General features: G+C 45.5%; 1 protein-coding gene across 10 annotated transcripts in view; it reads left to right on the forward strand.

The window, feature by feature from the left end:
* MYO9A (myosin IXA) overlaps positions 1–25,381 on the forward strand; it is a 174,924-nt gene that overhangs the window by 108,204 nt on the left and 41,339 nt on the right. For 7 of the 10 annotated variants that reach the window (XM_081888341.1, XM_081888335.1, XM_081888334.1 and 4 more), the window contains 14 exons: positions 3,507–3,619; positions 5,195–5,355; positions 6,080–6,288; positions 7,687–7,803; positions 8,528–8,716; positions 10,452–10,499; positions 11,871–11,982; positions 12,551–12,612; positions 15,600–15,792; positions 16,481–16,609; positions 18,060–18,165; positions 18,831–18,962; positions 22,396–22,519; positions 23,705–23,758. In XM_081888341.1, coding sequence (XP_081744467.1) covers positions 3,507–3,619; positions 5,195–5,355; positions 6,080–6,288; positions 7,687–7,803; positions 8,528–8,716; positions 10,452–10,499; positions 11,871–11,982; positions 12,551–12,612; positions 15,600–15,792; positions 16,481–16,609; positions 18,060–18,165; positions 18,831–18,962; positions 22,396–22,519; positions 23,705–23,758 — 1,749 coding nt within the window. The remainder of the gene's footprint in view (positions 1–3,506; positions 3,620–5,194; positions 5,356–6,079; positions 6,289–7,686; positions 7,804–8,527; positions 8,717–10,451; positions 10,500–11,870; positions 11,983–12,550; positions 12,613–15,599; positions 15,793–16,480; positions 16,610–18,059; positions 18,166–18,830; positions 18,963–22,395; positions 22,520–23,704; positions 23,759–25,381) is intronic. The other 3 variants (XR_014162892.1, XM_081888342.1, XM_081888337.1) reach the window with 2 other exon arrangements.

The raw sequence follows: 25,381 nt of genomic DNA on the forward strand, positions 1-25,381 counted from the left end.
AGTTGCAATTCAGCATCATCAGGAGGGCCAAAGGTTCCCCACACCTGCAATAAAGTATGATGAGCTTGTCTACCAAAGCTAATTCACAATAGGAATGTGTCAATGTTTAAGGGGCCAGGAGGTGCTTGCTGGGTTTTGTTTCAGCTTACAAATGTTTACACTGATGCAGCATCTTCTTTGCTCATGGTAAAGGTGTTGCATCAGGCACAGCTAAGTACCCCAAACCCTTTGGCCCCTGTCTAGCAAGAAGGAGGGGAAACAAACAATTTTCCTGTTCTACCTTCTACACATAGAAGCCCCAATGAACCCCTTTTTGCATGAGGGCAATGTCATGACTCTTGTGACTTGACAGACCAGATCCCTTGGGAAATTATGGTTGCTAGGTTTGGAACAAGCCAGGATCCTAAAACTGTTAGCAGACGGACTGAAATAAAGCCGATGGAATCAAGAGAGAAAAGAAACTGGGACAGTAAATGCACACTGGAACGCGGGTGGCGCTGTGGGTTAAACCACAGAGCCTAGGACTTGCCGATCAGAAGGTTGGCGGTTCGAATCCCCGCGATGGGGTGAGCTCCCATTGCTCGGTCCCAGCTCCTGCCAACCTAGCAGTTCGAAAGCACGTTAAAGTGCAAACAGATAAATAGGTACCGCTCTGGCGGGAAGGTAAACGGCGTTTCCGTGCGCTGCTCTGGTTCGCTAGAAGCGGCTTAGTCATGCTGGCCACATGACCCGGAAGCTGTACGTCGGCTCCCTCGGCCAATAAAGCGAGATGAGTGCCGCAACCCCAGAGTCGGCCATGACTGGACCTAATGGTCAGGGGTCCCTTTACCTTTACCTTTACAGTAAATACACAACTTGCAGGGGTTACATACCAGAAATCGCACCCAAAGCCAAAATTATGTACAGTGGTGCCCCGCAAGACGCACGCCTCGCAAAACGAAAAACTCGCAAGACGAAAGAGTTTTCCGTTATTGAGTCGTTCCGCAAGACGAATTTCCCTATGGGCTTGCTTCACAAGAAGAAATCGCCCCGGGACAGCGGAGGCTTCGCTGCCGCCCGCCAGCATTTTAAAATCGCCCAGGGCAGCGGAGAAGTCTCCGCTGTCCCGGGGGCTTTTAAAATGCTGGCGGTCGGCAGCAAAGCCCTCCTGTCCCCGGAGCTTGCGGGGCGGGAGGTGGGGAGAAGGGCTTTTCTTCCCACCGCCAGCCTTCAGAACAGCCTTCTGAAGGCTGGCGGTGGGAAGAAAATCCCTTGTCCCCCCCCAGCCTTCAGAAGAGGTCGGGGGACAGACTGGTCTGAAGGACCTGGTCTGAAGGCGGTTTCCATAGGAACGCATTGATTGATTTTCAATGCATTCCTATGGGAAACCGTGCTTCGCAAAACGAAAAACTCGCAAGAAGAAAAAACTTGCGGAACGAATTAATTTCGTCTTGCGAGGCACCACTGCATAGTCAATTATATTGGGTTCAGTGGGGGGTTGAATTGTGCAAATTTCCCCCCCCAGACACCCACCTCCTTTCCACTCCCCTTTTAATTTATTTTTTTAAACAACAACAACTATAATCCGTCTTTTTTGCCAAACACATAAAGCAGAATGCACACGAGTTAAATGTCCATAAATTACAGGCTTACTCTACAATTTTACAGAGAGTAAATGGAACAAAAGCAGTGTATAATATTATATCTACATTACATTACATTATATAATATTTGGAGAAATAGAGTTCAGGCCTGGTCCAGAGCAACTATACAAGGGAAAAACTCCTTCACAACCACACAGCCAATCAGAGCTCTGGATTGAAGAATCAAAGCATTCTGAGTGGTCGCTAGGCAACACAACTGCTCACTTGCTTGACAGTTTAAGCATCAGTAGGATAATTCCTGGTGTTATACTGTACTTCAGGCAAAAAACGACTTTAATAAGTAGTTAAAGATGCTGGCTTTTCTGAATTGGGTAACTATAGTTCCATGTTTCAAATGCAGTGGGAAACTTTAGTTGACTGAAGACTTTCTGGCTTTTCACAAGTGATCACACTTGGACTACTGTGTACAGTTCTGGTTACCGCAGTTCAAAGATGACATTTTAGAACTGGAAAAGGTGTAGAAAAACTCAAAAGATTGTGGGCAATTTCTCTATATGGAAAGGTTATCATGTTTGGGGATCTTTACTTTCTTTTTAAAATGTGAGTGAGAAAAGTATGATAGTGGTAAGTGTGGAGGAAGACGATAGTGATGTATTTCCCCCTTGTAATACTAGACCCCAGGGTCATCCAGTGAAGCTGAATGGTGAGAAATCTGGGACTTACAGGGGGAAAATACTACTTTGCACAAAAATCTATTGATTTTGCCAGCACATGACGTGGTGACGGCCACCAGCTTAGCTGACTTTAAAAGGGAATCAGACAAATTAATGGAGGATAAGATTTGCAGTGACTACTCATCGTGAGCGCCACGGGGAACAACAACAGGAGAGGGCTTTTGCTCTCGCATCCTACTTCTGGTTTTCCCAGAGGCATCTCGTTGGCCACAGTGGCAAACAGGATGTTGGGCCAGATAGATCTTTGGTCTGCTCCAGCAGGTCTTTTCTCAGGCACAAGTACAAGTCTTGTTCTTGTATCATCTTACTAAACCAAGTTAAGTTCAAGGGACAAGGCAGTGCATATAGCAACTCTGGGAGGACAGACAGGCTAGCTATGTCTTGTTGCTGATTCATACATGTATCTATTCAAGAACTATGCACAGTGAACTTCTGCCTGCAGGTCTCACCTGGCCTGAGTCCACTATTAAGTCCAGAAAAGGGAGAGTGGGGCATTATTTTATTGTTGTTTTTTAGCAATGTTACTATTTCTTCCATGTTACTGTTGAAACTGAAAATTCACAGCCCACTGATTTTGACTGTAGTGAGGACTCCAGCTCCTCTCCCTTCCTTTCCCTTATCTAGCCCTACACTCAATCTCACCAGGGGAAAAATCATTTCCAATAAACTGCTTTGTGTTCATTTCTCATATCTGAATTTCCAGTAAACTGCTAGACACTCCCCCCCAACCTTGCTGTGCCTGGAAAAGTTGCTATAGCAAACCTCTCTACCATAATCCATAATCACATCTTATAAAGAGGGTGTGAAGCATTTTCGGAAGTATAACTGGAGTCCACAGGCACCATCTGGCAGCTTCCGAAAATACATCAGACAGAAAATAAACATGGAGCTCCTTGCTGTTTTCTTTGCTATTGACTTTCTGAGCCAATAGTGGCAGGCGACTGATGTACTACATATTCCTTTCCTCTGTAACAAGGGACCTGTAGATGTTTTCCTTATATAGCTGGTTCTTTGGCAACCAAGCAGAAGTCAAGGCAAACCATTTTTCCTCCAAGTATATTTTTCAGAGTGAGTTTTATTCTCTGCAGCAGCTTAAATATCTACACCGTTGTAAGATGATTGTGTATCCTTACAATATCCAGCGACCTTGTGGGTTCTGAAGTCTTTATTGTGCTTCTAATTGTTGCAGCTGCTACAGCGCTTCTCTTCAAGTGAAGGCCAAACAACTCTTCAAAAAACCATGTCCCAGGGAGAGCTTGGAAAACTGGCAGCTGCACAGAAGACTGCAGCTGCAGATGGAAGGTATAAAATGTTTAGCCAAAAGAAGGGGAGATCCTGAGTTAATTGCGTCTGATTTTCTTTTTCCTCCATATCTGCATTTTATTTCCTGTATGTGTGGACAAATTTCAGAAAGCCATTCTGTTCATCTATATATTTTGCTTTCTCGTTTGCATAAAAGATTATACATTTTGGGGGGAGAAATTGGTGCAGATAACATATTTGACTGTATGATTCCATTTGCGGAGTTAGCTCTCATGAGATGATGAGAAATGCATCTGCATGGAATAGAGCTGTCACTGAAATGAGATCCTGTGGCATGTAGGGCGTTACAGGATTTAGTTCAAACAGTTAACCCAGGATAAATTGTTCATTAAAATCAATCTGCTGTAATTTAAGGTGAATCTGAATGACCAGAAGCATTGTCTTCAATCATTTTTGTACCGCCCTGTTTTCACAACTAATGTGTTTTCTGTATATGAGGAGTTATTTTGTAAAGGAGGCTTTTCACAGGGAGCTGGTCTGTTTGTTTCTAAGGGTTAAAGAAGCAGTTATGATCAAAGGAAAGTATGTTCATGGCATGGCAGAGACTTTAGAGTCTCTGGTGATACAGGAGATTAAGTGCAGCAATGATACAGCAACATAGAAAAATGGAACAGTGTAAACTAACACTGCCTTGCAAAGTTTCTTAAAACTCATAAGAAACCTCTGAGGAGAAACAGTATGAGTGACTATTTCAGACATTTCACACAAGTAAAGAAAGAAGGGAAAGATTACAAGTCATTAACACTCTTTCAATGTCTGAAGCTGCTCTCAGCTAAAGCAAAAGTTAATTGACTGCCAAATTTATTCTTATAGCATCCAGCACCTTTGGAAGAATGGGAAGAAGGTGCATTGCCAACTCTGGTTATAATGCTTGAAAGTGATTGGCTGGAATTTGATAGGAAAGGCAAGACCATCTTTTGGTCCCACCAAAAGATGCACAAAATATGATGGGTGGGGCAGGAAGCGATCCTCTGTTTCTCTGTAGAGAGACCTGCATCACACTTTGAGCACTTTAGTTGTACTACAAAGGTTGTTTTTAATTCCAGACTGGCAATTAAAACAACCTGATCTTGTTGGAGGATACATATGACTAAATTCTATATAAATCTCTAGTAGCAGGCAGCATTCTATAATGTGCTATTTAAGCACTGTAGCATTAGTTGACTTGGTTGCTTGACAAATCTTCCTGAGAGCTAATGACTTAACTTAGGGCCAGTTCAGAAGCATGTAATTGAGATGAGAATAATGCAGTTAACCACATTTTAAAATGTATTTCTCATAGGGTTGTTTGTTTGTTTGTTTAACATGGGGGTGCTGTAAAACAAATCCCATATTTAAAAGCTGAACTGATGAAGCCTTTGTATGAAGCTGATTGTGATACAATGTGGAATTGAATTAATTGGGTTGAATATTCATACTCACATTACTTTCCTCCTATTTTCCAAATGACAATTAGAAAATGTTTAGGAGGGGATATTTACATTGCAACAAGAACATACGGGATAAAACTGGCAGCCTGACTTGAAGCAATTTCTCTTTTCATTTGCCTTTTAGCAGGCCTCAAAGAGCCAAGATGAGATTTTGGGGGAAAGGGAGACAAGTTGAGAAGAAAACACACAGGGAGAAGCTTGCTACCCAGTCAGAGCTGTTGGAGTTGCATTCTGATCAAGATGCACCAGGAAGAGAGATTATTTCAGGTCTACAGCATGAAGAAGGTAAGAGAAATGGAACTATTGCATTTTTATGCAGATTTCAGGTAGTGAGAGGTTACATATGAGACACAAAGGAAAAAATAAGCAGTGAGGGATTTCATACCAGTTTTGATCTATACTGTTTAGAGGGAGGGAAATTCTGACACAAGTGCTTGATACAGAGTGACAATCTCTGGGTTATTTGTGGGGCATAGGAATCTCTGGGTTATTTGTGGGGCATAGGAATTCGTTCATTTTCCCCCTCCAAAATATAGTCTGGCCCACCACATGGTCTGAGGGATGGTGGACTCGCCCACGGCTGAAAAAGGTTGCTGACCCCTGTTCCATACTGTTTCCAGGGGGAGGGATTCTGACATAGGTGCTCGATACAGGGTGGCTGCAGACAACCCTTTGCCAAATCATAATATACCACCCTGTAAGCTAGTTGTCTCTCTTGTCTTGCCTAGTAGTGAGGAGGAACTTTCCCAGTGGTTGCAAGCACACTGTACAAAGTTACCTCTTGGCAGCTGTATTCAGTATTTGCCCATAATTTGCCTTAGATTTCCTAGAATAATCCTGACAATGCAGTGGGTTGGGAATCCTTTAGGCATGCAGCAGCTCCTTGCGCACACGTCGAGGTTCCAGGGGCATAAAGAACCTTTGAACTGGAGCATGGATGCTTGCAATAGATGTCTGAGCTGGAACACCCTGCTGCTTGATGTGACATGCATTGCTTTGCACTTTTTAGAACTGACTCCCCCAAGGAGTCCTGAGTTGTCTGGCATCTATCGAAGGGAATGTAAGGAGAACAAAGAGCCGTCTCCCAAGGTGAGGCGAAAGCGCAGCCTGAAAATCAGCAATGTGACAATGGAACCTGCACAGTGGCAGAATGACGCCCTTCAGATCATAACCAGCGTCAGTGACCTGAAAAGCATGGATGAGTTCCTCTTGAAAAAGGTAACTGAACTTTAAAAATGGACAGCCCAAGAGTCCTGCATCTCATATCTTTTATAGAGGAAAATTACAAAGGGTAGTTTGGCACGGCCATTAGCCATTATAGATATTATGAAGGCAACTGAATTCCAGTTAGGCCACAAAAGCTGGGTGGAATGCACTTATTGCCTGTAGCCCTGTTTTGTGCTTTTCATGGAAGCATCTGTTGGACTTTGTGGGGAACAAGAAGTTAGACTAGATTGATCTGATAGCTGGAGCAAGCAGAGCTCTTAAGTTATAAATAAGTAGAATTGCTTATAAGATGGTCTTTTAATTGTGGGTATATTACTATTCTGTGACAGGTGGCTTCCGCCTCACAGCGGGGGCATGTTGCGCTCTGGCCTCCCGAGCACACTTCTTCCCACCTCAGCATGGGCGGGACTACGTCCCACGTCACGGTGAGGTATCCAGGCCACGTCACAGCACCGAGCACCCAATCAGGAGGCTCAGGGGCGTGGCTGGGATGATTTAAACCCCGGCGCAACGCCATTTCGTTCCTTTTTGAACTCTGATATTGCAGTGAGGATGCAGGTGCACTGTGCCTCTGTTTCCTCATGGTACAGAAACACACTTCTTGTCAGTGGGGCAGGCACCACCAGTGTTGTGGGGCTGGCGGGCAGGTACCTCTCCGCACCCCATAATAGCATCTCCAAGTGCATTTCTGAATCTTCAGAGGTGTGCAGGCATTCACTTTATATGCAAGAAAGCTCTCAAAGTCTTAATGCTCTCAAAGTCCACGTTTGGCATGGGGCTAAGTCTACTCCTTGCCCCTAGTGAGAACAAGTTTAGCTCCATTTCAGCTATGTCCCAAGTTGTAATTACCATATTTATTCAAATGTAATGCGCACTTTTTTGGACAAATTACGTTGCGAAAATTAGGGTGCGCGTTAGATTTGATGGCGCATTTACATTCGCCAGCAAATAATTTTTTTGTTTAAAGGTTTTGAAAATTCAGATGCGTACAGTGGTACCTCAGGTTACATACACTTCAGGTTAAATACGCTTCAGGTTACAGACTCCGCTAACCCAGAAATAGTACCTCGGGTTAAGAACTTTGCTTCAGGATGAGAACAGAAATCGTGCTCCGGCGGCGCAGCAGCAGCAGGAGATCCCATTAGCTAAAGTGGTGCTTCAGGTTAAGAACAGTTTCAGGTTAAGAACGAACCTCCGGAACGAATTAAGTACTTAACCCAAGGTACTACTGTATTAGATTCGATGGCACATTCAATTCATGTAAATATGGTAGCTCACACCAGAGCATGATGGAATTAACCTTATCATTCCCTCCACCTCTCAGGTTCTTTTGCTCATTAGCTATTGAAATTTAATGATATGGTTTAACTTTATTCTGTTGTTTCACAGATGAATGATCTTGATAGTGAGGACTGCCAAAAGGATACTCTAGTGGATGTTGTCTTTAAAAAAGCCTTGAAAGAATTCCGACAAAATATCCTCAGTTTCTACTCATCAGCTTTGGCAGTAAGTTGCAGGGTTCCTATGTTATGAAGTGAAGAACTTTAGCTTGTAGGCTCTTGGTTGCTATCAAATTTCAAAACTTTGCAGGATCCTTGAAATATCTCATTATTATTGCATACCAGGGTGACACATTAGCTCTCTTAAAAGGGGGAAGTGAATTAACATCTGACAGCTTCTCTAGGTTGACTACAGCTCATGGTTTGTCTAGAGCAGGGGTAGTCAACCTTTTTATACCTACTGCCCACTAATGCATCTTTCTTGATGGCAAGGTTTCCTTACTGCCCACCAGTGCTCAATGGAAGAAGCATTCAGCTTGTGCAATAGAACCCCCTACTTGCCTACTGCCTATCTAGAAACCTGAAACGCCCACTAGTGGGCGGTAGGGACCAGGTTGACAACCCCTAGTCTAGAGCAAGAAAACCCATGAATCCAGTTTTGGACATAACACTTAGCCAAATCATGGCTTAGTTCACAGCAGTGTGGCAGCAGCAGGACTAGAGGGATGAGCAAAGTGGCTACAATGTTCTGTTCATCTATGTGATAACAATATGAAGAACAAACAAAGCTAATTAAGTTTATTACTTATAATTTGCGTTTGCACTGTTGCTCTACTGTTGTTGAGCTTTGATTTAAACTGATACTTGCTTTGTATTGCAATATAAAAATAAATAAATTTGAAATGTTGCAGATCGAACTAAATCCACTTTCACTTCTTTGTTCCTTATAGATGGGTGATGGAAACTGCATCCGGTACAAAGACCTACATGCCCTCTTTGAACAAATTTTGGAAAAAACTATGAGGCTTGAACAGAGGGACTGGCGTGAATCGCCTGTCCGGGTGTGGGTGAATACATTCAAGGTTTTTCTGGATGAATATATGATGGAGTATATGCCGTCAAATTGCACTGCCTTAAAGGTAAACTGATCTGGCACATCCTACCAAATTATTACTCTTCTATTGCACTGGAATAAGGATCACATTCTTTTTCTGTACAGTGGTGCCTCGCAAGACGAAATTAATCCGTTCCGTGAGGCTCTTCGTATAGCGGTTTTTTCATCTTGCGAAGCAAGCCCATTGACAGCTTAGCGGATTAGCGCTACAGCTGTCAAGCGGCTTCCAGCAATCAGCTGTTAAGCGGCTTATCAGCGGAACAGCTGATAAGCGGCTTAGCGGCTTAAGAAAAGGGCGAAAAAAGCGAAAAAAACCCGCGGGGGGATGCAAGATTTTTTTCGTCTTGCGAAGCAACCCCATAGGGGAATTCGTTTTGCGAAGCGCCTCCAAAACGGAAAACCCTTTCGTCTAGCGGGTTTTTCGTCTTGCGAGGCGTTCGTCTTGCGGGGCACCACTTGTGACCTCCCTCTTGTGACCTTACTGCCTCTTAAGGCTTTGTTTTGTAGAAGGGGCATTTGTTGCTGAGGTCCTGGCACTAATTAGTTTGTTAAATAACAAACGCAGTTTGAAAAGGTTAGCTTGCAGTCATCAACACAAAATTAAGATCATGAAGCATCAGTGTGAGATGAGAAGGTGAAGTGGCAGCTCTGGGAGGAGACAAGGCGTTGTGTGCATACCTGGGTAGCAGCAACTGCCAATCCAGAGCTCCCTCAAGCTCAGTGCTACATCACCCCACCCCAGTGAGTAGCGACACTACCCCCAGAAGACTGCAGCTTTACCCACACAAACCACACTCCACTGTTGCAGAGCATAATGCTTTACTGGAGATGGACATCTCTTTTACATGGTAAAACCCTTGTGCCTGGGGACTGCTCATCTCTAGAAAAGCACATGGAGGAAGATAATTTTTGGAAGCTATTGACTGTATCCTTCACTAGTCCTACACAGAATAGGCCCATTGAAATTAATGAACACAACCAACTTAGGTCCATTAATTTCAGTGGGTCTACTTTGAATAGGACTTAGTTGCGGGGCCAGCCCACCCATGAGGCAAGGTGAGGCAACCGTCTCAGGTGGCAGGATCCACAGGGGCAGCAGATCCTAATGCAGATATTTATTCAGGGCTGGCCCACCCATGAGGCAAGGTGAAGTGACTGCCTCAGGTGTCAGGATTTACCGGGGCAACAGAACCCAATGTAGATCTTCCCTCACCCCTTCTTCCCTGGCAGGGAGGGGGACATCATTTGGGGGTCTTTCTCAGGTGCCAAAATGTATTGGGCCAGCCCTGATTAGTTGAATACAATCTCATAATTGTGTGCTCACATCTTTTAAATGGCTGCCATTCTAGAATAGAACCAAGTCTTTTGGACAGAGCTGGAAGCATGGAAAAACATTCAGAGGGCAGCTGTTTAGTACTAAAGCAGTCAGGGCAGGATTCTTCCTTATCAGCCCGTTTGTTGGGTATCTGGTATCACCATGGCAGCAGGATTCTAGACCCCTCCAACCACCCTAGAGCTAACTGAGCAGTGTCTTAGGAATTCTAGAGTACTGAAGGCTTGAAGTGAAATGGCGGAGGGATGTACTGGGCAGGGGAGAAGCATTATGTGAGATACCAAATGTCCTTCTGACATTAATTGGGCCCTTGAAAAGTGCTTGTGAAGGATTGAAAGATACATGAGGAGGCAGAATGAACCGGAGGGGTGACTGGGAGAACAGATTCTGAACCTGTTAATTTCTGATTTAGCTCCTTCTGTTTCAGGCAACCAAAACAGAAAGAAAAAAGAGAAGGAAGAAGGAAGCAGATGTTGTAAGTTGAAAACTTCCTTCTTTTATTGTTTAGTTTAAATGCACTATTCTGCACCAAGTATTTAGGAAGGTCTGTTCCAGGAGTAGGGAACCTGTGACTCTCTTGATGTTGCTAGACTACAACTTACATCACCCTTGACCATTGGCATTGCTGACTGGGGCTGACTGGGGGTTATATGTGTGAAGGGCACCAGGTTCCTCACCCCTGGACTCAAACACTACAACTACTGGTCCACAAGTTCATTAGATGTTGCTTGTGTGCCTCTTGAATCCTATTGGCTTTTAGTGTCGGAATGCAAGCACATCATTCTGCTTTGATATAACAGTCAGAGAATGGCTGATAATTTTGTATGAGCCATAGCTGAAGCTAGGAATCACTTAACAGGCCATGGGTCCTGAACAAAAAAGTTACATTCTTGTAGTCATAAAGTAATAAAGTACTTTTATATATTTCAGAAATTAAGCAATCAGCTTTGTAACAGTTGTTCCGCCTATTGAAACAACCCAGAGTTATAGATCAGGAACAGATCTTCACAAAGGACAGTTTTTTTGGCTAATTTTACAGTGGCTATAAGACAGCATTCACCAACTTGGTGCCCTCCAGTGCCAAGTGTTAGGAGTTGTAGTCGATAACATCTGGAGGGTACCAGGTTGGCCAAGGCTTCTGTGGAATAATGTACTAACTGTGTGTGTGGACACACATTGGTAATCTTAACTGAAATATGTAGAACATTGGGGCTTGCCTTTATGGACAATGGGATTCATAGTTCAATTTACTTCACTCTGCTTTTGGTGCTTATCCGAGTGACACTCTTCACATTAACTTGGCTGTGGTTGAATTTATAGATCTGCTTGCCCTAACAGCTATTTTTAGAATGAACTACAGACTGCAATTAGTTCACTTTATAATTTGAATCATTAGACTACTGTCCCGCTCAGCATCATTACTAATGACAAGAAAATTGGGGCTCCCCAATTGCACAGTCCCTCGTGAACTAAGATATGACAGTGGGAGAATATCAAAATCTCATAAGTGTAATTGTAAGCATCAGGGACTAGGATTCTCTGCTAGTACTCTGCTGAAAACTTTCTAATGGTTGTAACTTTCTGGGGCAGCCACAGGGTTGGATGGATTATGAGTCTGATCAAGTAGGACATTTTTATATGTTAAATTATTTGGCATATCACATGCATTCTGGGATATCAGGGAGCCAGCAGGGCCAAGAATGCGCTTTTAGCATTCCACCCAAACAGTGAAATAGCAGCTGTCTGAAATGCTTTGGTATAGCTTAGTTTAGCTTTTTAGCAGAAGGGTAAACACTCAAAACTGTTTTCAGCTGTCACTGAATGTCAAACTGAATTTTTCTTGTAGGTAGAAGAACATAATGGTCACATTTTTAAGGCCACTCAGTACAGCATTCCCACTTACTGTGAATTCTGTTCCTCCCTGATATGGATCATGGACAAGGCCTCTGTTTGTAAATGTAAGCATGAAACGTTTACTCTTACTGATCTACTATGCACTCTTCCCATCTGCACTCTTTCCTTCCTTTTTTAAAATGCCCCCCTCCCCTCAATAGACATTTGTCTTGGATCCAAAAAGCATATGGAATATAATAGTGACTATTTGCATGTCAAAGTTTTCACTGTTTTCCCTCTTTGAAATAAGTCAGAAAAAGCAGCAGCAAGTTGTAGTGTACAAACAAGCCATATTTATACCAGCCTATTTCCCGATATTAGAATTATGCACCCAATTCCTAAAATTCACCCTGCCACTGTCCTCCTCTTACCCCTTCCATGACACAAAGTAGTTCAGGATGGACACAGGTCAGCTCTACAGTTGGTTGCCAACAGTGAACACCAGAAGGTTGCATGTTCTGAAGGCCCTCCAGGTTTTAAATCCTGCATTTGCCTCTTGGTGCTAATGCTGGAGGGAATCAGCAGGTGTGATGGGGTGCTCAACCAATTCCCCCTTTTTAAATGCGTTCCTGTCAGCGTCAGCCACGATACAGCAGCATTCGAGTGTATTAATTGTTGTGTTCCTGATTTCAGTATGCAAGCATGCTTGCCACAGAAAGTGCTGCCTGAGGACCACAACCAAGTGCCCCAAAAAGGTAAGGTTTCTTTCATCTTCAGCTTGCAGTGGTTTTCCAACATTCCCTTCTATAACTTGCATTATTGGATAGTGAAGGACCTCAGTTTTAGGTATGGAAAATCCAGATTGCTATGGCAAAGTGAGTCTTCTACTAGGCTCTCATCTTCAACTCTGCAGCATAGGTTCTTTGTCAGCCCCGCTTACCACATGGAGAAAGCTGTTCATATCTTCCTCACAGTATAAGGATAATGTAGGACCTGTGTTGCAACTGCCATAACAATATTGATTTTCTAAGGCCCTTACTATAACTTAAGTGGCTTAGTATTGACCATTTGGTTCCACAACACCCACTAATTTTATACTCCTACTTTCCAGATAACTGAATATTGAATATGAAAGTAAGAATAATTAATTTAGTTGCTGGCCTACCTCTAAACTGTTCCTTTTCATTTTTCTGTGTTTAGTTCATTCAGTCAGTGGCTGATGTGACTTGGGGTAATGTATTAGGACGTAGCATGGGCAAAACTGTGATATTTGAGATATCCTTTGAGATATTCTCAGGGTATATGTTTTTGTGAACCAGGGTGGCTAACTCTTTCTGTATGTAACTAGCAGTCTTTTTCTTTTCACCGTGAAGCCTGGAAATACATTTGGATGTATTTCTTTGAAGCAGTTTCGGTTTACGTTGTCTCTGGTCTGCCCAACTCAACCCCAACGCCCCATCCCCTGGATTGTGCATGTGCTGTGTTGTGAATAAACCAGATTTGCACAATTTCTGATAAACTGTAGATGATAGGTCATACACAGGGTACCGATTACTCAAAAATAAATAGGATTTTATTTCTAATAAATAGTATAGCCATCTTAATCTAGCTCTTTTGCTGGGCCAAAATTTGCTGGGCCTGCTGTCAAAAAATTAGCAAACAAGAAATGAGGGTATTCGATCCAAGTAAAATCTAGATAATGTGAGATTTTTCCCATACTAGAAGCTGTTTGCTGCTTGGATCTTGTGTATTAAATGTTTGAATCCAGAAAAGCAAGCTTAGAAAGAATAATAGTAATGCTGGAACAATTGGCTTGAGATGATTTTGTTATACTGTTGTGGTATCACTGAGCTTTTATCTTCTTTGAGTCAGGGTTTTCCATTTTAAGAATGTTTCAAGTTTTTCAATGGTTACATGAAAATGTAACATGAAATGTGAAAGAAAAAGTTTATTGAAGAATTCAGCCAAATCTCATGACTTCTGTGGCCTTGGGGCCTACCTTGTTATTTGGAAACTTTTTGATTAATACTTCCTGGCAATTTCAGTCTAAAGCAGTATTCTAATGCCAGGATGGTGCTTCAATTCAGGAATGTATTGTTATGCCGAGTTTAGAAAATATTAGTGGATCTCAGACATTCTCTTATCTCCTGGTCACTTCATTTTAGGAGGGCTGCCTATTTTCCTCCCTTTCAATGGCAGCCTTGTAGTTTTTTAGTGATAGTTTGCAGTGACTGATCATTCTTATGCCATAATAAAGAGTGCTTACAGGGCTGTCACAGCAAAAGTTAGACCATGCTGTATTCCTAAGGAGAAGAGTCTGTAATACCTCAACCCACTGTTTGACCCATTTTCTTCAGGTGCATTCCTGCATGGAGAGCCTTATCCAGTGAAAATCGCTCCCTTTTTTCATGTGTTAATTGTCATGTTGAATGAGAAAAAAGATAACCAAATGCTGGAAGATCCTGGTGTTGTGTCCCCTTTCTCATTCATTCCTTGGGTTGGGAACTCTTTGCACTTATGATCCATGCTTGCTTTAAAGCCCTGCACTTTTTCCCTCAGTCAGAAGCTCTTGTCTAGGTGGAAGTGTGGTCTTAACTGTTGGCTGCTGAGTCTTTAAATGGTACAATATTAAAAAAAAGCATGTCCAGGTCTTCCAGTAGCCTCTTTGCCTGTGTCACAGCCTAGTCATGTTAATTTCTCAGGCTACTGATGGTTTATTTATCTCTGCACTGAGAATTCCTACTGTTATGCATTCACCTGCAAAGCTGAGGCTTGTGAAATGGGAGTCCTGCACTTCAGCAAACCAAGCAGGAAAGCCTAGAGAGAAGGGCAGAGTCAGGAGCAGCCTTGAATGGGGACTTCTTTACAGAGCCATTTTTTTGACTGCGGTTCCACTTTTAGCTCTGAGTTTTCCCTTTGCTGTTAACTGGGACTGTGGTGCTGCTGCTAACACAGTGGTGTGAACCCAGGAGTATAACAAGAACAACATCTATCTAGGAAAAGGTCTTTCCTCTGTCTCTTTTTCTTATTCATACTATGCAGATTTATAGACTTTTTCACAGTATAAAGCCAATGAAGTAGTGCACAAGATAAAAACAGACTAAAACTAGGTGCCAGGCAAAAAGCTATCCTTTATAACCAGCTCTTTGGCCTTTGACTATCTGTGGGCTTTGTAGTGGGTGGGATGTCTTTAATGCAATTGTTTTCTCCTGAGAGAGTGGGGGGGGGGGTACCACAGAAATAATGTAGTTTGGCAAAGGAGCCGTGGACTCAAAAAGGTTGAAAACCTCTGCTTTAAGGTGCTCCCTCCGAGTTTTAATGTCTCTTTCTAGGGTTGGTTGTAAGTCACTTTGAATTGCCTTGGCAAGAAAAAGTGACAAACAAATAAATACATAAATAATAATAAAACTGACAAACACAATTTCTAAAAATAATATCAAATTCTAAAAATAATATCAATTCAACAAACTCTAAAAACAATAAAAACCATCTATATACAAACTGTAAAAGCAACAAAAGAATTTCATCAGATAAAGGTTTTAAAACTCCACGACTGTCTTTCAATACCTTCTCTCATAGGTTTGAAAATTTTGCAATTGCTGTTTCTAATGCTATGTGCTTCTCTCATGCTTGAACCTGTTACCAGGATCCATCCTAATGCATCCTAGGTTCACTGAACTGTGGACAGTATTGATTTGTTGCCTCTTAAAAGACACTGATAACCTCATCTCTGTTCCTCTAGTACGATCCTGAGCTTTCCTCGCGGCAATTTGGGGTTGAACTCTCCCGTCTGACCAGTGAAGAGCGAACAGTGCCATTGGTATTTGAGAAGCTCACCAGCTATATAGAAATGCACGCACTGTACACAGAGGGCATTTACCGGAAATCTGGTTCAACCAATAAGATCAAAGAGTTGCGGCAGGGACTGGACACAGGTGAGGAGGCCTTCTAGAAAAGAGGAATCCTCTTTCTCCTGATGACATGCAACACAGATCCACACTGTTTTTAGAGCTATAGGCTCAATTTGTACATCACTCCTAATTATGGTTAAGGAAGCTTGACCAGACTTTGGCATAATAGTTGAATTGACAAATAATTTTTGACTATCAGCCAGCAGACCAGAACTGGGAATGTGCTTTGAAGTAAACCATAGTTTGTGCCAGCTTTTGTTCACTGAATGGATAAACTATAGCTGTGGCCATTGGGTTGTCACCAAGGGCTTGTGGATTATAGAACTGGGTGTGCTAAACATAAGGAAGATGAAAACAGATAAGCAGGTCTTGACAATGTGTTTCTGCATGTTTGCAAGCTTGGAAGCTCAAACATTGGTTTGAACTCTAAAATCATAGTTGGCTGTGATATTTGAAGTTGACTTTTTTGTATTGTATATAAGGGTGACAAAGAGCTCAGTAGTTTCTGACCCATCCCCACAAGCAAATCCTTGAAAGTATCCTCTGTGCTGTGTCCATATGATTTTGTAACCTGTTCTTAGGAAGAGGGTTTTTGTCTGCCTAAACTGTTACGTTAGCATAGAGCTGTTGGCTTGATCACTAAGAGGCAAAATATAATTTCCTTCTTAACAATTTTCTTCCAATCTGCTTGCCTCCCTTCTCTTTTAACTAGATATTGAGAGTGTGAATCTTGATGACTACAACATCCATGTCATTGCTAGTGTGTTCAAACAGTGGCTGCGGGATTTACCTAACCCTCTCATGACATTTGAATTTTATGAAGAATTTCTGCGAGCTATGGGTAAGAAAATGTGTACTTGCAAATAATGACTGCTAACAACCTGCACAAAAAAGAATGCAGTTCTACTTAGAGGAGTTCAACCTCTTTTTAAAATGCTGAACTAAAAAGTTTCATTTCCCACAATAGGATTGTACTGTATTGTGTTCTCTCCCAAATGATAATTTTTACAGCTTGCTTTTTTGTCCAGAAGGATATTTCCACGCAGAAAGCTTGCAAGGTTGTTGTAGTATATTCCACTAGGACTAAACTATAGCAACACATTTTACATGGGGCTGCCTTTAGCTCAACAGCTGTCACCATTGGAGTATGCCACTTTTCCATAGTTAAACCATCCTCAGAGTGGTTGTTACATAACTACAAAAAAGCAGTCAAAACCAATAATTGAAAACATCACTGTAAGTATGCAGTGCTTATACAGTGCTATAAGCATTCCCCTCATAACTAACAATAAAGGTACAAAAACATACCAATAATTAAGCATATTCAGAGTTGAATACTGACCCTGACCCAAACTCCTAAACAATACCCTACCCCAGAGGTTTTCAACCTTTTTGAGTCTGTGGCTCCTCTAACAGAATACATTATTTCTGTGGTACCCCCATGGGGAAACACTCTGAGTTTCAGGAGCACAATTATACCTGCAAAGCCATCAACCCCTCACCCCTTTTCAGACACCCTCCCTTGTGGAGGCCTCCCTTAGATTCCTCTCCCATCTCCTCAGGAGCCCTCACCTACTTGCTTGCTTACTCTAAGGCCACCTCAGCTCTTGGCAACCAGCACCCCCTGGCCAGCCCTAGAGGCACCATTTGCCTAGGGAGCTTGTAGCCTTTGGGAGGCAGAGACATGAGAGGGCATCTGAGGGAATAGGGAAGAAAGGAGGGACGGAGGCCTGTGCTGCCTGCAGTACACCTGACCATCATTCAAGGCACCCCAGGGTGCTACGGTGCACTGGTTAAAACCACTGCTCACCCCAATAGTCTCTAGACATTCTGAGCAGCAGGTTTTGCAGGCAGAAAGATAAGATTGGCCTTTCACAAGCAACAGCTTTTGTATCTAGACTCAGTCCTCCCTCCTCCCGCCTGGGCTAGTGGAAATAGGCTAGCGAAGCAGGGAGGTGGTCTATGTATGCGTCACTATATGCTAGCTGGGTTCTTTCTTTGCACTGCAGACACAAGTCAAGTGCTGGTTTTTAAGTCCCTGTGCTATGCTATCCCTGTGCCACATTTGGATTGCAAGAGCACTTCCTCTCCTAGGAGGCTCACCAAAACCTGAGCATTAGGCAGCTTCTGAGACACGTTTGCTGACATTTGGAGGGCTAGAGTGAAGCCGGTGGGTGTGAGAATGGGATGTCTAGCAATTGGATCTTAGATTTTAATTTGAAGAGGACTTTGTATTATTGAAGAATTCTAGTGTGTGTTCCAGTGAATTGAATTAAATGTGCTTTCTGCAGGTTTGCATGAGAGAAAGGAGGCCATTCGTGGGGTCTATTCAGTGATCAGCCAGCTTTCTGGTACTCATCTGAGTACCTTGGAGCGACTGATCTTCCACCTTGTAAGGTAATGAATGATAATAGGATTTTTCCCTCTTTCCCTCAATGTATATCATCATGTAACATATATGTCCCCTATCTTCCTGTAAGCATCCTTGTGGTGGCAGACTGCATGCTCAGAGACTTGTGCATGTATACTGTAGCCATGCAGTGTGGCAAGAAAGCTACCTTGGATATCATGTTCTGTGTGTCGTTGACTTGCTTAAAATCACACTGATTATGATCTCCCAATGAGCACTACAATCCAAGCACACACAGCAGCAGCAGCTAGTCAGATTGTTCTAGGTAATTAGCCGTTGTTCTTAAGTTCTCAAGCAAAACCTTGTGGTCCTTATGTTAGTGGGAAAATATTATATTATTCCTTTTCTAACACACTTGCAGTGCTGAATGTGACCAGCGCCTAACAGGCTATAGAAATTGGCCCCTTTGTATGCCATCAGTGCTGAGGTCATAAATAGAAGAGGCGTGGCAAAATGTAGCTCATGAATTGGCCTCTCATGTTTTAAGGAAGAACTTTCCCCACAGTCTTTGAGAGTCCTTTCCCATATCTCTTTACATCCCATCCCCAGCATATTTGGTTTTGTTTCTCTTTAACTTGTGTCCAAACTTTGTAATTTCCAACTTTGTGCCTTCTCACAAAAAATGATGGTGTCATATTTTGGTGCTGTTTAGAATTGCCCTAGAGGAGGAGACGAATCGGATGTCAGCTAATGCCCTGGCAATTGTGTTTGCTCCCTGCATTCTCCGCAGTCCAGATACTACTGACCCTCTTCGGAGTGCTCAGGATGTGTCTAAAACAATCAGGTAAAAAAAGACATGCTGCATTGTAATTTCTGAAGCCTTCTCTATAATGTGAGCCTGCCAGCCTTTTTCTGTTGTGCTACTTTGCTTGTGTGGGAAGGGAGGTACCCTCTGAAAGCTGAGAGGGTGGGAAAGAATAAATACAGTGGTGCCCCGCTAGACGAATGCCTCGCAAGACGAAAAACCCGCAAGACGAAAGGGTTTTTCGGTTTTTGCGACGCTTCGCTAGACGATTTTCCCTATGGGCTTGCATCGCAAGACGAAAGCCCATAGGGAAATCTCGGGGACCTTTTTTTAAATGCTGGCGGTGGGGAGCAAAGCCTTCCCCCCCCTCCGGACTTCAGAAGAGGTCCAGGAAGGCCGGCGGGGGCGAAAGGCTTTGCTCCCCACCGCCAGCATTTTAAAAGCGGTCCGGGATAGCAGGGAAGCGCTTCCCGCTATCCCGGACGGCTTTTGAAGGCAGGCAGGGGGGGCAAAGACTTTTGCCCCCCCTGCCTGCCTAACCGGGGGCTTTTAAATCGCCCCGGGACTGTCCGGGGCGATTTAAAAGCCCCCGGACGGCTTTTGAAGCCTCCCCCCGCCGCCCGGCATCGGGGCATCGTCCCGATGCCGGGCGGTGGGGCAGGAAAGCCTCCCCCAGCCGCCCGGCATCGGAACGATGTCCCGAAGCCGGGCGGCCGGGCGGGAAAGCCTCCCCCCCCGCCCGGCTTCGGGGCATCATCCCGATGCCGGGCGGTGGGGCAGGAACGCCTCCCCCAGCCGCCCGGCTTCGGGGCATCGTCCCGATGCCGGGCGGTGGGGCAGGAAAGCCTCCCCCAGCCGCCCGGCATCGGAACGATGTCCCGAAGCCGGGCGGCCGGGCGGGAAAGCCTCCCCCCCCCGCCCGGCTTCGGGGCATCGTCCCGATGCCGGGCGGTGGGGCAGGAACGCCTCCCCCAGCCGCCCGGCATCGGGGCATCGTCCCGATGCCGGGCGGTGGGGCAGGAACGCCTCCCCCAGCCGCCCGGCTTCGGGGCATCGTCCCGATGCCGGGCGGTGGGGCAGGAAAGCCTCCCCCAGCCGCCCGGCATCGGAACGATGTCCCGAAGCCGGGCGGCCGGGCGGGAAAGCCTCCCCCCCCGCCCGGCTTCGGGGCATCGTCCCGATGCCGGGCGGTGGGGCAGGAACGCCTCCCCCAGCCGCCCGGCATCGGGGCATCGTCCCGATGCCGGGCGGTGGGGCAGGAACGCCTCCCCCAGCCGCCCGGCTTCGGGGCATCGTCCCGATGCCGGGCGGTGGGGCAGGAAAGCCTCCCCCAGCCGCCCGGCATCGGAACGATGTCCCGAAGCCGGGCGGCCGGGCGGGAAAGCCTCCCCCCCCGCCCGGCTTCGGGGCATCGTCCCGATGCCGGGCGGTGGGGCAGGAAAGCCTCCCCCAGCCGCCCGGCATCGGGGCATCGTCCCGATGCCGGGCGGTGGGGCAGGAACGCCTCCCCCAGCCGCCCGGCTTCGGGGCATCGTCCCGATGCCGGGCGGTGGGGCAGGAAAGCCTCCCCCAGCCGCCCGGCATCGGAACGATGTCCCGAAGCCGGGCGGCCGGGCGGGAAAGCCTCCCCCCCCCGCCCGGCTTCGGGGCATCGTCCCGATGCCGGGCGGTGGGGCAGGAACGCCTCCCCCAGCCGCCCGGCTTCGGGGCATCGTCCCGATGCCGGGCGGTGGGGCAGGAACGCCTCCCCCAGCCGCCCGGCTTCGGGGCATCGTCCCGATGCCGGGCGGTGGGGCAGGAAAGCCTCCCCCAGCCGCCCGGCATCGGAACGATGTCCCGAAGCCGGGCGGCCGGGCGGGAAAGCCTCCCCCCCCGCCCGGCTTCGGGGCATCGTCCCGATGCCGGGCGGTGGGGCAGGAAAGCCTCCCCCAGCCGCCCGGCATCGGGGCATCGTCCCGATGCCGGGCGGTGGGGCAGGAACGCCTCCCCCAGCCGCCCGGCATCGGGGCATCGTCCCGATGCCGGGCGGTGGGGCAGGAAAGCCTCCCCCAGCCGCCCGGCATCGGAACGATGTCCCGAAGCCGGGCGGCCGGGCGGGAAAGCCTTTGTCCCCCCTGCCTGCCTTCCCAGGGGCTTTTAAATCGCCCCGGACAGCGGAGAAGTCCTCCGCTGTCCCGGGCGATTTTAAAATGCCGCCCGCCAGAAGAGGTCGGGGGAAGGCTTTTTCCATAGGAACGCATTAATTGATTTTCAATGCATTCCTATGGAAAACCGTGCATCGCAAGACGAAAAACTCGCAAGACGAAGAGACTTGCGGAACGAATTAATTTCGTCTTGCGAGGCACCACTGTAGTGGATGGGAAAGAATAAACTTTTACATAGGAGGGAAACCCCCCAGTGCCTCTTTCTCCAGATAACTACATAGGGAGATAGTTGCTTTTTACAGTTTTAAGGAGTCATGAATAGCCTTGTGAGACACCATCAGCCATTACTCCAACCCCACTTTAATCTTAGACTGATGAGCATGCCTAGTAATAATCATACTTCACACCAAGGAAACAGATGAAGGCTGCTATCTGTACTGGGACTGGGAACAAAGATCCAAGGCTAAATTTGGGCATGTAGAAGTGAATAGCAATTAACACAGTTGTTGTCTGAAAAGGCAACTGAGTGATGGCAATATAGAACTCAGATGTGCAGTTTGATAGGAAGAAGGTCAGAGGTCAAGAGAAAGAACGGCAAGGCAAAATCAACTGTGAAAGAAAGTGAGATCCATCACTTTCCTACCTGCTCAGCTTCAGGCCATCTTTATGGCCCAATTTCTATATGTATGTTCAGTCTGGTGTGTATCTTGCTAGTGCTAAATTATTAGTAAACATGGAAACTTTTGAAAACCCTTCCCCTGAATAGACTGAATATGTGCAGTGGGGAGCAATTTTACACTTTCTATCTCCACCCCAATTTATTGTGTTCAGCCAGCAGTCTCAAAGAGACTTCTATGTGTATTTAATTGTACATGATGATGAAAATTTGCATTCTTACCTCCAATGGAGAGAAGGGATGGGTGGGAAGTGATGTTTTTTCTCTCCCTATTGCAGTAAGCATCAACACCCTTCTTCTGAAATGCTTCTAATCACACACACACTTGCAGAAATTCCAGGGTTGCTGCTTTTGAGGGGGCAGCCTTAGTACCTGCATACAATACACTGTGAAATTGTGCAGAATGTTTCAGGGGAATCTCTAAAGATGACCCATAGTGAGACTGGCCCTGTCAGTCATGTTGGTGGCAGGCAGGCAGGGAGTACTGCTGTAGAAATGAGATCCCGGAAATGGCAGTCATCAGAATATACTTGGTTCCAGTTTCTCAGTCATAATGTTCAGAACAAGAAAATTTTCAGATCTATCTCCTTCTGTATACATCCTAAAGTCAAATGTAGCTCAGTTTCCCATCTTAACACGTTTTCTCTTTCAGCTGCATTGAGCTGATTGTTGTAGAGCAAATGGACAAATATCGGGCTCGCCTTAAAGACATCAGTAGCCTCGAGTTCGCGGAGAACAAGGCCAAGAGCCGGCTCTCGATGATCAGGAGGTCTATGGTAAGGAGAAAGAGTGGATGAATTCCTGGCTGACCATCATAACAGGAAGAAATTTATACCAAGACCCATGGTCTTCCTGTTCCCCAGTCAGCCCACATTTGTTAGTGTAACTTTCCTCTTCAAGCAAGAATTTGGAGTTGATAGATTGTGTGTGTGTTTCAATGCCACAATTGTTTAACAGCAGATTTGTTTAATACAGTATCTTGGAGCTGAGAACACATCCATGTCTCTTCTCTCTCCCCCCCCTCTCTCCCCCTCTCTCTCCCTCTCTCTCCTCTTCCCACTTCCCCAATCTCCTCTTCTTCATGTCTTTCCAAACCTTACACATCCTCAGAACCTTTTAACACACAGTTGGGTCTAGCACATAAGCTAAAGTTTGGCTTTATCCTGGATTGAGTCTTCAGAGCTGCAGATGTGTACAAAGCAAAAACTCAGAGAAGGTGGGAACAGTGTGTCTCTGGCATTATCCCACAAAGACCAACCCATTAGTTCCTTGGTGGGGGTCTGATATTTTTACTTCTCGTGGTTGCCTTGGTGAAATTGGGCCACTTTAGCTTGTGTGTAATTGGCCTTCCTCCGTGAGCAACCCTTCTTAGCATCTGGTTCTCCTTAATCCTACAGTGCTCTCATCTGACACAGAACAGGCTTCCATTTGCTTTCCTCCCTCATGCACGTGCCAGTGGGAGAACCTGTGGTGAAGCTGCCATGCATATTTCAGTCCAGCTCATGCTGAGCTCCTTTTAGCAGGTTGCTTCCTCTTGCCTCGCTGCCTTTCTGAAATATGAAAAGCTTGCACACTGTTAGCTGGGCTGCTGAGTTGAAAGGCAGTCTGAAGTGGCCTGTGTTTTCCTCTGTTTGGAGATGAACACATGGCAGGCTTTGTAATGTGTCACATTATCTGCTTATATAATAGGGCTTGGCTAGTCATGTGGCAGGTGACCCAGTTACACTGCTGGAAGCAAGCATGGGCACTCTGAGTCCTCTCAGCATGCTGTATTGAGAACACACAGTCAGCGCTAATCCACCTCTTTTATGCAGCACACAGTGGCTTGTGGTTTACTTATGCTTTCTCACAGTTGCAGCTGAGACCTGGCTTCCGTTTGAAAGCCTAGCGCCTCTTTGAGAAGGGTGATGGCACGTGCACTCTAACCTACTCCTTTCCTTTTCCTATCCTCTCTAATCCAGAAACCTGTACTAATTGCCGTTAGATTTATGAGCATAACCCGCAGTTCGATCCCGGTATGTATCAGAATTGCATTGCACTGACCTTGTGCTGTAACCTTCCACTCATTTCAGTGCTGCTGCATGCTCCATGCCCCAACACACTTCATAACTGTGTGTGTGTGTGTGTGTGTGTGTGTGTGTGTGTGTGTGTTCGTTTGTTCTCCCTTAAACTGTCCTTGGGTTCTTCTGGTAGAAAATAGGTACCAACAGGAAGCACAGATGAGGCCAGTTTTCCACAGGGGTGGCAGGAAAGGACTCTGAATAGTGACTGAGGTTGCAGTGAGCCAAGTACCGTATTTTTTGCTCTATAAGACACACTTTTTCCCTCCTAAAAAGTAAGGGGAAATGTGTGTGCGTCTTATGGAGCGAATGCAGGCTGCGCAGCTATCCCAGAAGCCAGAACAGCAAGAGGGATTGCTGCTTTCACTGCGCAGCAATCCCTCTTGCTGTTCTGGCTTCTGAGATTCAGAATATTTTTTTTCTTGTTTTCCTCCTCCAAAAACTAGGTGCGTCTTGTGGTCTGGTGCGTCTTATAGAGCGAAAAATACGGTACGTTGCTTTCTTCCAGCATCTGATCTGCAAGTGGTCTCTAGAGGAGTGTAAAACACCAGCCTGTCTGCTACTGATGGAACAGCTTTCCAGTCACAGATTGAGGCTGGACTTCCAGGCAGTTCCAAACAACTAAAGCAGGGATGGGGAACATATGGCCCTCAAAATGTTGTTGGACTCCAACTCCCGTCAGCCCTAGACAGCAGGACCCGGTGGTCAGGGATTACGGAAACTAGTCCAGCAACATCTGGAAGGCGCCACATTGCCTGTCCCTGAACTAAAAGTATATCAGAATAAAGCTAGTTCACTTGGAAAGTTGTGTTTGTGATTTGTGACCTTACCATTCCCTTGAGCTGGTTTCCTTACATTTTTATTTTCTCCTTTTCTGCCTTCTCTACTAACCCTTTATTCTAAGTGATTTTTCTCTTCCTTGTCTTGCCCGCTTGATCAGTCCTTTTTTCATTTTAAGATCCTAAGCAACATTTGCTTGGAAGAGGGCAAATTCAAATCCATCCTTCTGAAAAGCTATTTCCCCATCCAACTTTTATTAAACCTAACAACCACCACCACCATAGCTAGAATTCTCAAGAAGAACCAGAAAACAAGATATCATCCATTACCTTACCAGAGAGGGGCAATGTAGGAGTCTGCTTTCCCCCTCTTCTTGCTAGAAGAAATGCCAATGGTAATTATGAATCTTCCTTGCAAGTAAATGAACATAGGAAGTTGCCTTGCAGAGTCAGATCTGTCTAGCTCAGTATTGTCTCCAGGAACAAACTGCTGCTCTCCAGAGTGTTTCACTTTATCAGAAGTGGGGTACTGCCAGTGTTGGTTCATCTTGACTGGTTTGTTTGCTCTGACCATCAGTGGCTCTGTAGGATCCTAGGCAGGGATCTTTCACAACACCTGTTACTCAGGATGCATTTAACTGAAACGCCTGGGATAGAAGTTGATACCCCTTAGGCATACAAAGCACATGTTCTATCACTGAGATACAGCTCAAATAATTGGATTCAATTGGATAGTAAATATAGGTAAAGGTACAGGGACCCCTGACCATTAGGTCCAGTCGTGACCGACTCTGGGGTT

This window comes from Podarcis melisellensis, assembly GCF_964234715.1.
Source record: "Podarcis melisellensis genome assembly, chromosome: 14".
NCBI lineage: Eukaryota > Metazoa > Chordata > Lepidosauria > Squamata > Lacertidae > Podarcis > Podarcis melisellensis.